The 16,378-nt window shown below is 38.3% G+C and overlaps 1 protein-coding gene across 1 annotated transcript in view; it reads left to right on the top strand.

The window, feature by feature from the left end:
• ATRNL1 (attractin like 1) overlaps window positions 1-15,666 on the top strand; it is a 723,386-nt gene extending 707,720 nt beyond the window's left edge. The window contains exon 29 of the mRNA XM_053583937.1: window positions 13,737-15,666. Coding sequence (XP_053439912.1) covers window positions 13,737-13,858 — 122 coding nt within the window. The 3' untranslated portion in view covers window positions 13,859-15,666. The remainder of the gene's footprint in view (window positions 1-13,736) is intronic.
• The last annotated feature ends 712 nt before the right edge of the window (window positions 15,667-16,378 follow it).

The following is a 16,378-nucleotide window of genomic DNA, read 5'->3' on the forward strand; positions in this document are numbered from 1 at the left end:
TGGTAAGGCCTAAGCAATTTACAATCATATTAATGAGAAAAATCATGATTCTCTATAGCATTTGCTCTTCTGTTTATCTAAATGGCTAGAAGTAAGGATTTGCATAATTTTACCCAGGGTTTTTTTTTTTTCTCCCATTTTTGCCATGATATGAGTTTTATATAAAATTTGCTTTACCAATGGAATTTGTTAAAATAATATTTTGACCTTGCAGAGGTAGTTTGTACTTTCCTTATGTTTAATTTTGTAATTCTTCAAAAAATAGGACAGCTGCAAACTTAAGGGAGCAGAAACATCACCTTGAAAAATACTAAAATCCGTGTTTTTAGTTGATAGCTTGTCTTTTAATATTCATTGTGGTACATCTGTACTACGTGACACTCTAACCTTTGTATCCGTCTCCTACACGCTCCTCAGACTCTCACTTAGAAAATAATGCTGCACTTCACCACCCGGCCCTGCTGGACCTTGATTTAACATTGTAATCTGATTTCTTAGAAACAGGTATCTGAGCTTGTAAACCCCCTCCCCCCCTTCCCCACACACAGGTGTTGGCTCTGATTTTGCACAAATGCCAAGAGAGATTAGAATATGAAAGAAGAACTGACTTTTTCCTTTGGATTCCTTCAGGAACTGAGGGAAGTTTATGGTAGGATTTCCAAAGTTGATTTAAAACAGTAAAAGCCTCTCCGAAGACATTTGGGGAGAGTTGAGTTGCTAGTTCCTTGACACCACGCCAATGTGGCAGCTGTTTCAAATCTTCATCAATTTTGTACACACAGCCACAGATATCATGACCTATCGAGAGTCAGTGTTGACCAAGTTACTGAGCCAGATGGGTGCTAGTGTAGTTCTCCCTTTCTGGGCGTAGCACGTCCAGCCCTTAGGAAGGGGCATTGACACATGGGAACACAGAGGCATCACGCCAGATCAACTCCAGGGTCAGCTTCTTGGACAATAGATTCGATATAGCCACACGGACGCTACATTTTTACCTGTCCTGACTTGCATTGTCCTCACCCTGTACTCACTAACTTCTCTGCAACTAAGGATTTACCTTCAGAGTAAAACAAAACCGATATTTTAACCAGAATTCACCTGCTTAGCAGTACACAGTTCCATAATACATTATTCCATTCTTATTCAAGTACTATTTTTTGAGCATCTGTCTGGAACTCAGCATCAGGATACAGAAGTGAATGAAAACATAGTCTCTGCTTTAAAGGTGATCCCACTTGAGAGTAGACAGGTATAAAGATTCCTAGATATAAGATCAAGTCCCAGGCTCCTCTTTACACTGCCCAACCTGTATACTTCTGTGACGTGCGACTCCCAGCCATCCTCACCAATATTACTGACATAGAAATCACACCTAATAATACGTACAAACCATACCTAGTAGTACATCTTGAGTTGTATGCCCAGACCTTCCCAAGTCATTGACTAGCAAAGCCAAACGCACGCTTCTAGCAAGAAAGTCCTTGAACTCATCCAGTCTCCTGGTTTCACAGTGATGCTGTGGCTGTCCCCTCTGCTGACACCTGAGAGCGCATGGGCAGGGGGAGCCACCACTGGTGATGTCTAGCCCCTCGTACTTGGCCTGCTGAAGAAAGGGAACTGTCGTCATAAGTTTATGGAGCCAGAAGTGATCTTACCAGCCGCCTACTCCAACTCCAAGAGAAGTCTCGCAAGGAACATTCTGAATTTCAAGTCAAGAAAAGTTTGGAAGCCACCAACTCAGCTGGCTTTCGGTTGTCACAGAATGTTGATACTATTTGCTGCAATAGAAACAGAATCTGCAGCTTGCAACAAGCTACTAATCATCTTCTCCCAGCCTGTGGACAGTCTGAGTCCTGGTTCCTCCTCCCTCTCTGGGGGTCCCTGTGCTCTCCACTTTCAGCCTTCTTAATCTTTTCTGCTTTTTCACTCATTCTACCAGCATGGCCTCGTCAACTCTAATGGCGTACTGCTAGTGTTCTACTTAAGAATTGTGCACACATCCCCTCCTCAGCCCAGCAGTGGAGAGTTGTCAAGAAACGGTTCTTGGCATTGGAACAGAGTACTGTGAACTCTTCTGGCTTAAAGTGATTTAGAGGGCTGTACCCCTTTTCCACTCCCTCATCTTCTACCTGCCACTAGATGCCAATGCTCACGGCAACCGTGGAAGCTTTGGGTTGAAGATGGCACAAGTGTCATCAGCCTGAGTCCCTGGATAACTGCACAGTCCAGAGCTGCTGTCCCTCTCCATCCCTTCCAGACCCTGTGACACCAATCAAGAACACATTACATCCTGAGAAATAAAATTCTATTCTGCTAACCACTGAGATTTCTGGCTTTCATCACAGCAACAGATAGCATTGCCACCTACACAGGTGGGACAACAAAGTCTTTACAGCGCATCTATACAAATGACTCCCTGTTCTACAGCTCTGGGCTAGACTTTTTACGTGAACTTCACACCTGTACATTTAACTAGACAGCTCCACTGAAATGTCCCCCCGTCCACCAAACTTGTATGTCCAAATGCAAACAAATGATCCACTGCCTTCCCGCACACCCGGGCTGTTCCTGTCCCATCATATGCTGGAGAATAGCGTTTGCAGGCACCCAGGCACTCAAGCCAAGAAACTGGGCATCACGTTAGACCCAGCCCTATTTTCATCTCCCATGGTAATCTCCTAAATATCTATCCTGGCCACCCATTTTCTCCCTCACAGTTGCTGCTTTATTATCTTGTTTTAATAACAGTAGCCTTTCCCCCAGTCCAGCCTACCCTCCAATCTACCACTAGCAGCGTCTCTTTAAAATGAAAATCTGATTAGGCCTCTCAACTCATTAAAATCATCCCATTGCTCTTTCTGGCTTGCAGAGTACAAATCGATGTCCTACTTTGGCACCTAACGCCCTTTTATGAACCTTTTCATTCCCTCCTCCCTGCTTTCTCTCCCACCATTGTCCCATTGTTCTATTTACAAAAAAATGACCTGAAGTTTCCCAAACGCTTTTTCTCCCTATGAGGTTGAATTCGGTTCCCACTATCCAAAGCACCTTCCCGCCACATGCCAGTGTTTTTCTGCCTTCTCATCATTCAAACTTTTGGAAATCTGTGACTTTCAACACTCACCTTAAAGATCTCAGCTCTATCTTTTTGTTTGTTATGGCTTGTGCCTACTTTATAGAATTTGTCTCTGTGCAACTGTTAGCAAATCTAGGACCTCTTACATCTTTGCCCTAGATCGATGCTCTTTGAGAACAAAACCAACCACAACAACATTGTCTGAGATTCGCCCTCAATACATGTTTATAGATCTAACCCAGACTCTCTCCCACTCCTATCTGCATATGCTGATGAAATGATGCCCATATAATGCTGAGGGCAATGCCTGGCTTCGCATTCAAGTGATGTTAAAAGAATCATTTTTTGGTTATTACTATTATTATTTTTATTACCGTCAACATTAATTAATACCTTTGACCATAACTGATTTCACATCTCTACAAATTTTAGTTTTTGTTTTTCTTTTGTCTCACAGTTGTGTGGTGGGGACATTTGCAGCAGAGCAGCAGTTTTCTTCTTATTGCTGCAAGCGAGCAGAGTTGTGGGTTCAGGTGCTGCCACGGCCACCAGGGGTGTGATCCTGAACTAGTCATTTAACCCCTCTCTGCCCCATTTTGGTCATCTGTGAAATCAGGATAAAAATAGCTTTCTGACCCACTTCGACAGAATAGTTTTGAGAAACAACCCAGATAATATTGTAAAAGTATTTTTAACTCTGAAAAAATGGATGAAAGTCAATTTCTGATAGTATTTCTAATGACGTAAGCAATATTAATTGATGTAAGCAATGCTTTCTGCATCGAATGTTGTCATTCCTCTGTTTGGTCATTGTCACTTTCAATTGTTTTCATGTTTTCTAATGAATGGACAACACACAGAAGTCTTGAGTGTTTTCAGGAGAGTGTTCTCCATTTTGTCATCCCAGGCATTAAATATTAACTAATTCTGCCTTGAGGACAGAACACAGCACCACCTCGCCAATGATATTGCTCTAAATTGATGCTGTTTGTGAGTCCTGGAGTCCATCTTTCTACCAGTTTTTCCCTTCCTTGGCACTTTAACCCGTAGTAGGCACCCTGGGTTTTGAATGAATGAATGAATACTACTGTAGGAGGCAAAATCTTCAGGTGCCCAGTGTTTTGTATACAGCTTCCTATTTGACTTAAAGCTTCTTGTTTGATATTGATGATACTGAGGAGGAGGAGGAGGAAGAGGATTGACTTTTCTTTTTTTGAGGCAGAATCTCACTCTGTTGCCATAGATTACAATGCTGTGGGGTCAGCCTAGCTCACAGCAACCACTAACCCCTGGGCTCAAGTGATGCTGGGACTGCAGGTACTCTCCATAACACCTGGCTAATTTTCTCTATTTTTAGTAGAGACAGAGGGTCTCACTTTTGCTCAGGCTGGTTTTGAACTCTTGAGCTCAAGCAGCCCTCCCTCATCTGCCTCCCATAGTGCTAGGATTATAGGCAGGAGCCACCACGCTCAGCTGATGATTGACATTTTTGAACCCTGACATGCCACCCACTTTTCTAAGCCCTTTACATGTAATCCTCACAATGACTTGATTAAAGAATACATAAGCTTTACATCACAATAATGAGGTACAGAACCTTTTATGTCTTGGCTGCCTTATTCACTGCTAAATCCTTAGGGAATAGACCCATATGGGTGTCCAACCTTTTGGTTTCTGTGCACCACATTGGAAGTTAAAAAGTTATCTTAAACCACACATTAAATATGCAAACACTAGGGAAAACCAATGAGCAAAAAAAATAAAAAATAAATAAAAGGTCTGTAGCATAATTTTTGCAATATCAGCCACCACAGCTAAGCAAAAAAAGTCCTCACATAATCCGAAAGCCTCAGGTTGGACACCTCTGGCCCAGGAGGATACTCAAGAAATAATTGGCCAGTGAAGTTATTCGCTTTTCGAACAATTTTTTTTAACCCTTGGGACTGTAAAGTTTTCTGCGCATTTGTAATTTAATTGTGATTCTATTATAAGTAACTGACATTATTAACTAAATTTGTATAATACTTTATAGTTTGTAAATACTTTCACATACATAACCTTATTAAAGGTAACCAATGATGTTTTTTCACCAGAAACAATCACAATGTCTCTGCCAAATGAAAATCCAGCCATTATGATAAAACCTCCATAGTTTGATTTCTTCAATGAGCAATAAGATTTAAGGGCTTAAAATAAGGGATTGTCATATATTAGAATTGTTGGGGGAGGGTTTTTTTTGTTTGTTTTTTTCATTGAAGGAAGAAAATACCAGAAAATATTTCCCCAGTTGGCTTTAAAAAAAGGGATTTCCCAGTGAGTTCCAAATGTATCTGACAATGTGGCAAAGCTGGTTCTGGTAAATATTTGTGGCTCTAAAAACAATTCCCAAATACTTTAAATGAACCATGTAAAATCTTCTGGTATGTAAATAACACGAGAACTTATGAGACCTGGAAGAAGCTTCCCTTGCTAAGAACCATGAGCGTATGCACTGGGCAAGGCTTGAGATAGGAGAATAACGCCTCTCAAATTTAGGGAGCGCTCAGCAGTGTCAGAGAAAGTGTAAGACAAAGCATCTGGGTGCCGGAGCAGGGTTACAGTCTCTATAACTGAATAGTGCATCTCTAAATAAACTGTAAAATATTATGATGTTTTAAAGGCCAAGCAAAATTTTATAACCAGAAGACAATTGTCATTTGTATTTAAACATCAGCATCTGTACTTGTCATTGGTTTTTATTAGGTGAGGGGAAACAGCTCTTCAAACTCAGACAAAAAATGACTAGTCCATTTGTCATTCCAGTGTCCTCAGCATTTGAAGTATTTCAATTTTTGTTCAACAATGTAACCTTTGGAGTTTTGCCTAATAATGACTTCAGTGGTGCTGGCCTTCCAGCGGATAAATTAAAATGGAAATGCCTATTTTCTAATTATTCATCCAGCCTTAGTTTCATCATGGCGAGGGTGGCCACACGGAATGTTAAATTAAGTCTGCACAATAGCTAGTCTCTGTAACATGAAAGTTTCCCAAAGTCACTTTCTTAATCATGTGAAGGATAGCCCAGACTCTGATCAGTAGTATGTAGCTATATACAATTGGAGGGGAAACATTTAAACATCACAGCATGGTATTTCCATTTAAATCTGATTATAGTGAAATAAAACTGTAGCCATTAAAGGTTTAGAAGAACTACAAATACAAGCAGTAAAAGAAGACAGATAGTAAATGAGGTAGTAAAACATTTCAGCAGGGCAAACAGTTTATAGCACTCATTCAGTCTTCCTGAAGCAGACTGCGCAATTCACTACAGACCCCGCACCGTTCCCTGAACTCCACTTAAGCCTGCAATTAACCTTTCACGCCTAATGAAGCTGTTTTCCTGGAAAATTAAAATATATAGTGGTGCCTGCTTTTACACAGACTTCAGAGGAGAGCATTTCAAAATGAATGACTTTTCTGAGGCTTTTGTTCAAATGTGAAAGGCAAGTGCTATGTTTGTATATAAAGCAGGAATGTTTTCCAAAGCAATTCCATTTGATGTGCAGTATTTTATTACTGTACTTATTAGTTGTTCTGCATAATTGTAAAAAAAAAAACACACACATCAGTAATTTTATGATTAGATTGTTACTGCTGAAATCTACTATTGCCATTTCATTTCCACTAAGGGAAACAAGAGTTTTACTAACAATAACTAAATTCATGACGTTTTTCCTTGATGGTTTTTGTTGCAGATTTAGTGGTTTAAAAATATGTATTTACCATTTAAATATTTAGCTAGTCATTTACATTACTCTCTCTATAGAGTAAGTTTGCACATGTTTAAAGGTAGAGGGAAGGGGATTGGTGGGATTACACCAGCAGTGCATCTTATAAGGGTATATGTGAAACTTGGTAAACGGTCTGTGAAGCTAGTGAATGATGCCCCATGATTATATCAATGTACACAGCTATGATTTAATAATAAAAAAAAAGAACAAGTTTTTGCATTTCAGGAAGCAAATTTTTTTTCTAAATTTGTGGGTAAATGAATTTGAAGTATGTTATATTTACTTAAAAATAGCTGTGGTGCACTCCCACGTTTATTTCAGCATGATTCGTAATAGCCAAGATAGGGCAGCAATCTAAGTGCCCATCAACAGATCAACGAGTAAAGAAAATGTGGTATGTATACACAACAGAATACTATACAGCCTTTAAAAAGAAGGAAATTCTGTTATTCGTAATAATATGGAGGAAACTGGAGGACATTGTGTTAAGTGTAATAAGACAGGTGCAGAAAGACAAAATAGTGTCTGATTTCACTTATATTTGGAATCTGAAAAAGTTGATCTCATAAAAACAGAAGTCAGTTACCAGAGGCTGAAGGAGGAGGAGGGATAGGGAAAGAGAAGATGTTGACCAAAGGGTACAAAGTTTCAATTAATTCGGAGGAATCAATTTTAGTGATCTGTTGCACTACTTGGTGACTACAGTTAATAATAATAATACATTGTATTTCAAAATTGCTAAAAGATTTTTAATGTGTTCACCAGGGAAAATGATAGTTCGCAAGGTGATAGATACATTAATTAGCTTGATACATGGATCCAAATATCACATTGTACATCATACATATACACAGTTATTATTTGTCAATTAAAAACAAAGTTTAAAAAAATAGCTATGGTAACTCTTGGCAGCCCAGGCTCGAGTGAATTTTGCCCATTGTCTAAAGGAAATTCCAGCAGTCCCAGAGGAGACCACCTCCTCCACAGCTTGCCCTGGCCTGGGTGACGCAGAGCTCCCCTGGTGATGCGCCGCATTAGAAGCACCAGTGTGAAACACAGGAAGCCACAGAAAATGGAAAAGTAAACTGAAGATGGTGCTTTAAGAGGTTTATAATTCATGTTTAAATAATCTACATATCATAGCATCTGGCATTTAAGAACTAAAAGTGCAAAAAGGTAAAACTTATAATAAATACGTAATCCTTGGCATTTTTGTTGAGCCTACTGGTATATTTTGATGTGAATCCTCTCGCCTGCAGCGTCCGTGCATCATCTTGACATGGTAAATGAAATTCCTTTAGACCGCCAGTCTGAAATAATGAATTGTCCCCCCAGTTAATTGTATTGCTTTGATAACAAGAAACTATGCTAGGCCTAGAGAACACGATAAGTGGATTTCATCAGATGATTTGTGTGACGTTTTGAAAAATGATCTTCTGGAGTGACCTGATTTTAATGGAGCTCTAACTGTATACAGCACGCGCCACTGCGCAGCACTGGGCTGGGAGGAGGTGCCTCCTTCCTTCCGCACAGGGAGAGCAGGATCAGCCCCAGAGAGTGCTCACCAGGAGTCATCCTCAGGGAGTCTGAAACAGGAGGAAGTGTGGGCCGCAAAAGGTGAAACAAAGAACCTGTTTCATGGTAGCTTTTATTTTATTGATACATATCTTTTTTAATACAGCAAATGCTCTTCTTTATCACTGGAGTGGAAATAAAACAAGACCAACAAAATGAAAACAAGCAAAAGCTATTTATTCTGAGTTTGCTACAGCAAGGGAGTTAGCCACTGTTACTTGCATTTTGGCAGAGACTCAGAGGCAGGCAGAAGAGTTAGAAAGCTTTATAGAAAATAACAACAACAAACCAGGGAGCCTCAAGCGTGCCCCACTAGAGACTGGGCTGTTGGCGTGAGGGAGCTGTAAGTAAGCTAACCACAAGTGAGCGTCTCATGTGATGGGCAGGGGTACAGATTTGGCTTTGTTTGGTTGGTCCCAAACTGGAAGTTGGGACAAAAATGAGGGAAGTTCTTAGATACAAACCCAATCCTGGCCATTAGGGGCTGATTGTTAAGGAGGCTATTGTTTGATGTCATGGATTGTTACTAGAGAAAGCAGTCTGACTTGTAGCAATCTGGCTTCCTGTGCTGGTTATTGCAGATAATGGTTTCCTGAGCAGTTAGCTACAGGTTGTGAGTCTGAGTTCTATTTTTACATATGGTCTGGCCATTATGTGTATATTCAGTCCCTCACGACATAGAAATGTTGCATTCAGGGGAAGGAAGAAGGTAATACTGTCTCTTTTCAAAAGCTACTGACTTGACTTTGTTTTTTGCAATTAAAAAAATTAGATTTCCTACAATACCAAAGTGTGCTGAAAGGCAATGATAGGGATTACTTTATCTCTCTTTTTCTTAATGAGTCTTCCACACTATCCAGTTCAGGAAAATAAAGACTTTGTCTTTCTGGGTGGTGCCTGTGGCTCAAATGGGTAGGGCGCTGGCCCCATATGCTGGAGGTAGTGGGGTCAAACCCAGCCCTGGCCAAAAACTGCAACAACAACAAAAAAAAAAGGCTTTGTCTCTCTTGTTCTCTTACAACCAGGTCCTCTTGTAGGTTGAAAGAGGACCTAATGATTTCAGAGTTGTTTTGTTTTCTAAGTTCACCATATATTAGACATGAAGAAATGCAAAAGTAGTAATAAAAATCTTATACTTAACTTGGCATTTAAGGTACACATACACAAATGTACCTATTATGATTATCAATTAAATCACAAGATTTATACAGAATAAAATGGCCCACAAGCCTGTGTGGTCTAGTTAAGGACCCAAGCTTAAATCTGAATGAAAGCCTCATTTGGCTCATCAAGAAGACAAGACTGTGGCAAGTAGCCCTGCGTGTCCTGTGTGAGTGTACACGTGGTCGACACTCAAATATCGCCGCCTGGAGGAATGCAAGGTCTCCAACATACACATTGCCAAATGTGTTTTGAAAATACATTTGAATGCTGCATTTTCATAGGAAAGGGCAAAAAACGGTCAAATTAAAATAAGCATGACTTGCAATTTTATTTGTAAATTAAAACTGAAATATTATTTGTGATTATTTTCAACTGAATGTGTTTCCCAAGCTTCTGAATCATTAAGAAACCCAAGGTATGGGGCAGTACCTCCAGGAGTAGGGCGCTGGCCCCATATACCGGAGGTGGCAGGTTCAAGCCCAGCCCTGGCCAAAACTGCAAAAAAAAAAAAAAAAAAAGGAAAACAAACCCAAGATATATTGTGAAAGGTAGTATGTTGATTAGGCCTTGGGTTTCATATATGCTAAAAGCAAATATACAGTGATAGTTTTGAATTAGCATGGAATTTCCTATTTTGGCAATTTAACTGTTTACTCCTCTCCTGGTGCTATATCTTCTGTAAAGAAAACAACATTTGCAACCACATGTAAATGGAAAAGTATTATTTTTCAGAGCTTCTTTGGACTAGGTCGTGCAGTGATTTAATAAATAAAGTGATTTCATATTTGGATGTTGATGTCTTAAAGGAGACAGATATTATTTGTCACATTTGGCCATCTTTGGATAAGATGGTGCCAGGAATGAAATAGCAGGAAGTTGTAAATTATGACAGAAGTATGCCAGCGGATCTGTGGAAATTTAAGATCTGCCTGAACTTTCAGTTAAGACAACCACAGTCTGTGATGTGAAAAAAATGATAATAATGTTCTTTAGTTCCATTAGTTAAAGAAATACAAAATATTAATTTAGTATAGTAGAATAAATACTTATAAGATCTATGTTAGACACTTTAGAAGTTCACTTATGCTTTTCAAAGGTCAAGAAAACAATTTGTATTTAAACTCTAAACTTGTATTATCTCTAAGAACTTCAAGATAATATTTAATAATTTAAAAGAATAAATTACTGAACAGTAACCATTAAAAGTATAATTTGTAAGATCAGTAGCCTAGCCAGTGATTAGTTTAATCTCCTTCCTCTCTAACACTGTAAATTTCCCTTTCTCCACAAATACCATCTCTTCTGTTTTCGAATGTACTTTAGATGCTAACTTTCCCTAAAAAATTGCACTCATCTAATCTTTTGTATCCACACATATTTCCTCTGACCTGAGGGTAGAAATATGGGTATTTAAATATGACTCTTCCTCACACTTAGTCAAAAAGTTAATCCTTCATCCCAACTCTTTAAAAAACTTTCCCTTTGTGGGAAGCGCCTGTGGCTCAAGGAGTAGGGCACCCGGCAGCCCCATATACCAGCGGTGGCAGGTTCAAGCCCAGCCCTGGCCAAAACAACAACAACAACAAGAAAAAAAAACACCTTTCCCTTCATGTCTTAACTATTCATTTTTCCCTCATCCTCTCGTCTCCACCAACCACCAAAAAAAAAAAAAAAAACACACACCATAATTTAAAACTAGTCCCCATCATGATCTTGGTGCTCCCCTTATGTCTTCTGAACACATTTTCTCTCACCCCTTTTCTCGCTTAACCTCCAGGCTTCATCTTCAGATATGAAAATGACTCAAAAATCACCAAAATCTTCTTTGAGGAAATCTAATGGCCTTTGCCACAGACCTGACCCTGCTGGCCCATTTGGTCCTTTTCACAGACTCCTTGATCCTGGCCCTTCCTCGCCTTCCGCAGCACCACCTCAGCTGCTTTACCTTCCTCGTACAGCACCCATGTCCCTCATCGGCATTTCTTTCTGTCCATAAATCTCTGCAGTTCTCTTTATTGCCAGATGATGTTTGAAGCTTACCTGGAATAAAACAGCCCACAGGAATAAAATAATGCAATGCTATCTCACAGAGGGTAAGATCCAAAAGTGAGGCCTTTCTTTAAAAACAGCATGTGCAGAAGATGCCCGTGAGGGCTCAGGGATTGCGCCCACTCAACTCAAAGTCAAGTCTCCAAAGCCTTGGGAAAAGGAAAACAAACCAGAAGACCTTTGGTGACCTCTCAGTTTAATGTGGTGATTTGACACATTTTGTTTTACTCAATAATTATATGTGACTCAGTTTAAACTAAAATGACTCATTTATAGCTATGAAAAGCCAGAATACTTGGTTGAGCCATTGCTTGTGTAAATTTAGGAGAATTTTTACTATCCCTGAGCATCTTACCAAATGTTCCTGTCAATCATTGCATAAACAATATAATAAAACAAGTTAATGTAAAAAAATATTGTTTAATTATCTATGCTAGATAGAGGGCCACTTTTGTGCCCATATTCTGCCAATAAAACTTCAGATAATAGTTTAGGTCCTTTTCTAATATCTAAGACATTTATCAGCCAAATTTCAACAAGTTGTCTTTCTTCCATGTCCATTTATGCATAATACAACTCTATCCCTGGAGTGCTTTCTTACTCTTGAAGAGAGAAATAAAAGAAACAAGTCAAGAACTGGGAGAAAATATTTGCAAAATACATATCTGATAAAAGGCTGCTACCCAAAATCTTCAAAGAACTCTTACAACTCAACAATAAGAAAACAAACAACACAATTAGAAATGGGCAAAATATCTGAACAGATACTTTACTAAAGATACGCAAATGGAAAATAAATATATCAAAAGATGGTCAGTATCATATGTCACCAGGGAATTGAAAATTAAAGCAACCACAAGATACTGTTACACATCTATTAGAATGGCTAAAATCCAAAAGGCTGATAACACCAAATGCCCAAAAGAACCAAAGCAATAAAAACTCTCAGTCATTGCTGATATAAATACAAAATAGTACAGCCACTTTGAAAGATAGTTTGGCATTTTCTTACAAAGCTAAAACATAAGCTTACCACATAATCCCGAAATCATGCTCGTCGGCACGTGTGAATTGAAAACTTACGTCCACACAAAAACCTTCACGGAGATGTTTATAATGGCTTTGGTCACAATCCCCAAAACTGGAAGCAAAAACAGTCAAGTTATCCTTCCAAAGGGGAAAGTACGAACAAACCCTCATATACCCACAATAAACCATCTCAAATAGTAGAGTCTTATTAACAACAGTTTGCCCTGGAAAAAAAAAAAAAGAATATTCACCAATAAAAAGATATGAGTTACCAAGGGAAAAAAACACGGAGGTATATCAAATGCACATTTCCAAGTGAAAGAAGACAGTTGGAAAGGCTACGTGAGATGCGATTCCAACCTTATGACAACCTGTATGACATTCCAACCTAAGGGACATTCTGGAAAAGGCAAAACTACAGAGACATTTAAAAAATCAGTGCTCTCCAGAGGAAGGGTAAATAGTGAAACCCAGGGAATTTTTAGGGCAGTGAAACTATTCTGTATGATACTATAATAGCAGATACATGGCATTATACATTTGTCAAAACCCACAGAACTGTGTAACACGAAGAGTAAACTCTACTATAAACTGTGGACTTTAGTTGGTAATTTTGTATCACTATTCGTTCAAATTATATGGAAACCTAACACTGCTCTAAATTTTTAAAAACTCTTCATGTGTTTTGTTCCTAAAAACCAAACAAAAGAGTAACATTGAAAATTTTTAGTACCTCCAGAGCAAACTTGTGTTTAGACATAAAAGCTAAGGTATAGAGTTTTATTCACAACTGAAGGCGATGTTTTGTCAAACACCCAATTTGATGGTCCAAAGTTAGAGCCAGTTAACTTTCTCTGATATTTGTTCTTCACATGTGAAGTTCATGGTTGATATGTCACTAAAATGTTAAGAAACATTTTAATCAAAGGGTAGACTACCTGATAACTTCTAATCAACAGCTAAACTTTTGATGACTAAAGGTAAAGCAATAGAAAACAGGGAATTAAGCTGCCACTGTCACCAGTCCAGAAATATCACATAAACATATAAATGCCTTCCTTTTTTTCTTTCAGGCCTTGCAATCGCCAGTGCCCTAATAGACATTTCACAACAGAAGCCTTCAGATAGTAAAGACAAGATTTCAGGAGTCCGAAACCGAAAACACCTCTCAACACGTCAAGGAACTTGTGTCTGAGAAATGGGAACCACTCTTGTATATTCTGTAATGTTTATTTTGTAAATGGTTCTGTTAAAGCTGTTCTGTGGCCTCAGACTTTATGGAGGCAAATCTCTGCATCATCCAGGGCCCGGTACAAATGGGCGATGACGCAAGTGGCCAAAGAATGTTCATGAGTTTTATAAAAGTAACAATATAGGTGGTCACAGAAGATAAAGTCAGTTTTTACGGCTATCTAACGCTTATGATAGTCACCGTAAATTACTCTGGAAAAAGATGTATATTGTTTCTTAATGCAAATGAAAAATATGTAATTCATATAAATCAACTGTTTATATCCAAAACTTTAAAGACATTTTATAATGCCTGAATAAGAATTGTACAGTTTTTGCCTCATCTGCAAACTTAAATCACTTGTATATGAATAGGAATTTGACAAATTGCAATGTCTTTAAATGCAGTTTTATCTCCTTATAAATGTAAAAGCAAGATTTTGATTTAGTAGGATGTAGGTAGTATATTTAAATATTTCACATGACTGTATCATGTCCAGACCTAGTTTGAGAACGTGACAGTTTTCTACCCAACTGGAATGCAGACTGGAATGAGCATGTGGATGGATGGTAGGAACAACTTTGCGGGAGGTTTATTAAAATTCTGAGTGTGGACGACGTCCTCGTTGTCCATGCCAACTGCCTAACTCATTATCAGAACTGATAGAGCATGGAAAACCCAGTCCAACAATCAATTTTTCCCCTCTTTCCAAAAAATAGCCTCCAATTCCACAACCTGGAGAGAGCTGAAATGGTTATTTTACGGTGTGCGAGCTTCTGCTCTAATATAGTAATTTTTTAATTGCCTAGGAATCATTGGATCAGACCATAATGATTCATCTGCACTTTTATAAGAACAGATCCTTTTCTTTTGGCCTTCCTCTCCTAACTGCTAGATTTTATCTACCTTTAACAAATGTTATAAGACGTATTTCAGAGGTGATAGCTCTCAAGTTAGAATATGACCCACGTTCCTGCTGCCAACTACTTCACTTAGAACACAAGTAGGGAAGAGCACCCTGGCTGCCAAACATCCACAGCACTCCTCCGATTTCCAACATGAACACATCGGTGTCGTGAGAAAAAAAAATCTACGTTTTAGAAAAGACGTTCAGTGCTGCCCACGTTCAGCATATTCATACTGACACAAAACTCTGAATTATGGCAGAAAGGAAAACTACAATAAAACAGGCTTCACTCTGGAACATAGAATAATCTGTGTCCTGCTGTTGACCACAGTTCACCAAAGCTTAGCAGGAGCATTAACAGAAGTAGTTTGGAATTGCAGTTTCTTAACTTCAAGGTGACTACAGGATCTGTACGGACTGAGAGAGAGATGTCCAAAGCTGCTGTATGCGATAGAGTTTGATTCAATATGAAAGTAATTTAAATATAATTGATGTCAGTACTATACATGTGCTTTTCACGTTCTTTGGACTTCTGGAAGGTAATGACACTTCACTGTTTACAGCTAACGCATAGTTACTTGCATGCCATGGTTGTACAGTAGCAAAATAAGACTATTGTGATATTAAATGTTTATTTCCTAATGCCATTTATACATAGCCTAATTTGATGAAGATTGAATGTAATATATAACAGGAATGATCGTACAATATGTAGTTGCATCTTATGTAAGATTACTAGGTTGCATCTAACCATCACTATGTCATTATTTTAATAATTAGGCATTTATGAATTATAATATATATCCCTTATGCCGGCATGATAACGTTGCTATTTTCCATGCATTAAAAATAAGACAAATTCTTACAGTAATTTGATCTGTAGCCTGTGGGGGGTTTGGAGGAAGAGGTCACTGGTTGTTTTTACTTCCCAATGATGTTTTCTCTCTCAAAAACGAGTGAGCTAAGTTTGTAAATGTCTGCCAAAAACAATCAAGTAATTTTGGAGTCTTCTTTTTGGACTCTCTCAATGTTGAGTTTAAGAATAAATTGACAAAACTAATGATTACAAACATATGATCATTTAAAAAAATAAAGCAATTGCCCAATTCATTTAATTCTCTAACATTTGTACAAAAATGTACAGACTTGTATGTAAAATCTATATCACCTATGTTTTTACAGCTAAGCAGCTCGTATTACTGTGAAAGAATTTCCAACTTGTATCCACCTCAAATCCCATTGGGTTCTTAAAACTTGAAAATTCAACTTTTGGAGAATTTGTCAATAATACAATGCAACGTTAAGTAAGGTCATACTGTACCTTTCCGGGCCCAATATTTTTAACTGTGTGGCTAGTTATGCAATATATTCTCAACTTATGAAAGCTTTTTACTGGCAATAAATTTTTTTGCCCTCAGGTGAAGTAGATTGAAAAGACATCAAGAATTAAGAATAATCACTATGAATCTGTGTTTTGTTTTCCCCCTAAACACTTTAAATTTGGATGCTTTCATTTTTTAAGATACTTTCTTAGATGTTAGTATTTAAATGACTGTAGCTCTTGAAAATTTACCTTT

This window comes from Nycticebus coucang, chromosome 3 (assembly GCF_027406575.1).
Source record: "Nycticebus coucang isolate mNycCou1 chromosome 3, mNycCou1.pri, whole genome shotgun sequence".
Lineage (NCBI taxonomy): Eukaryota > Metazoa > Chordata > Mammalia > Primates > Lorisidae > Nycticebus > Nycticebus coucang.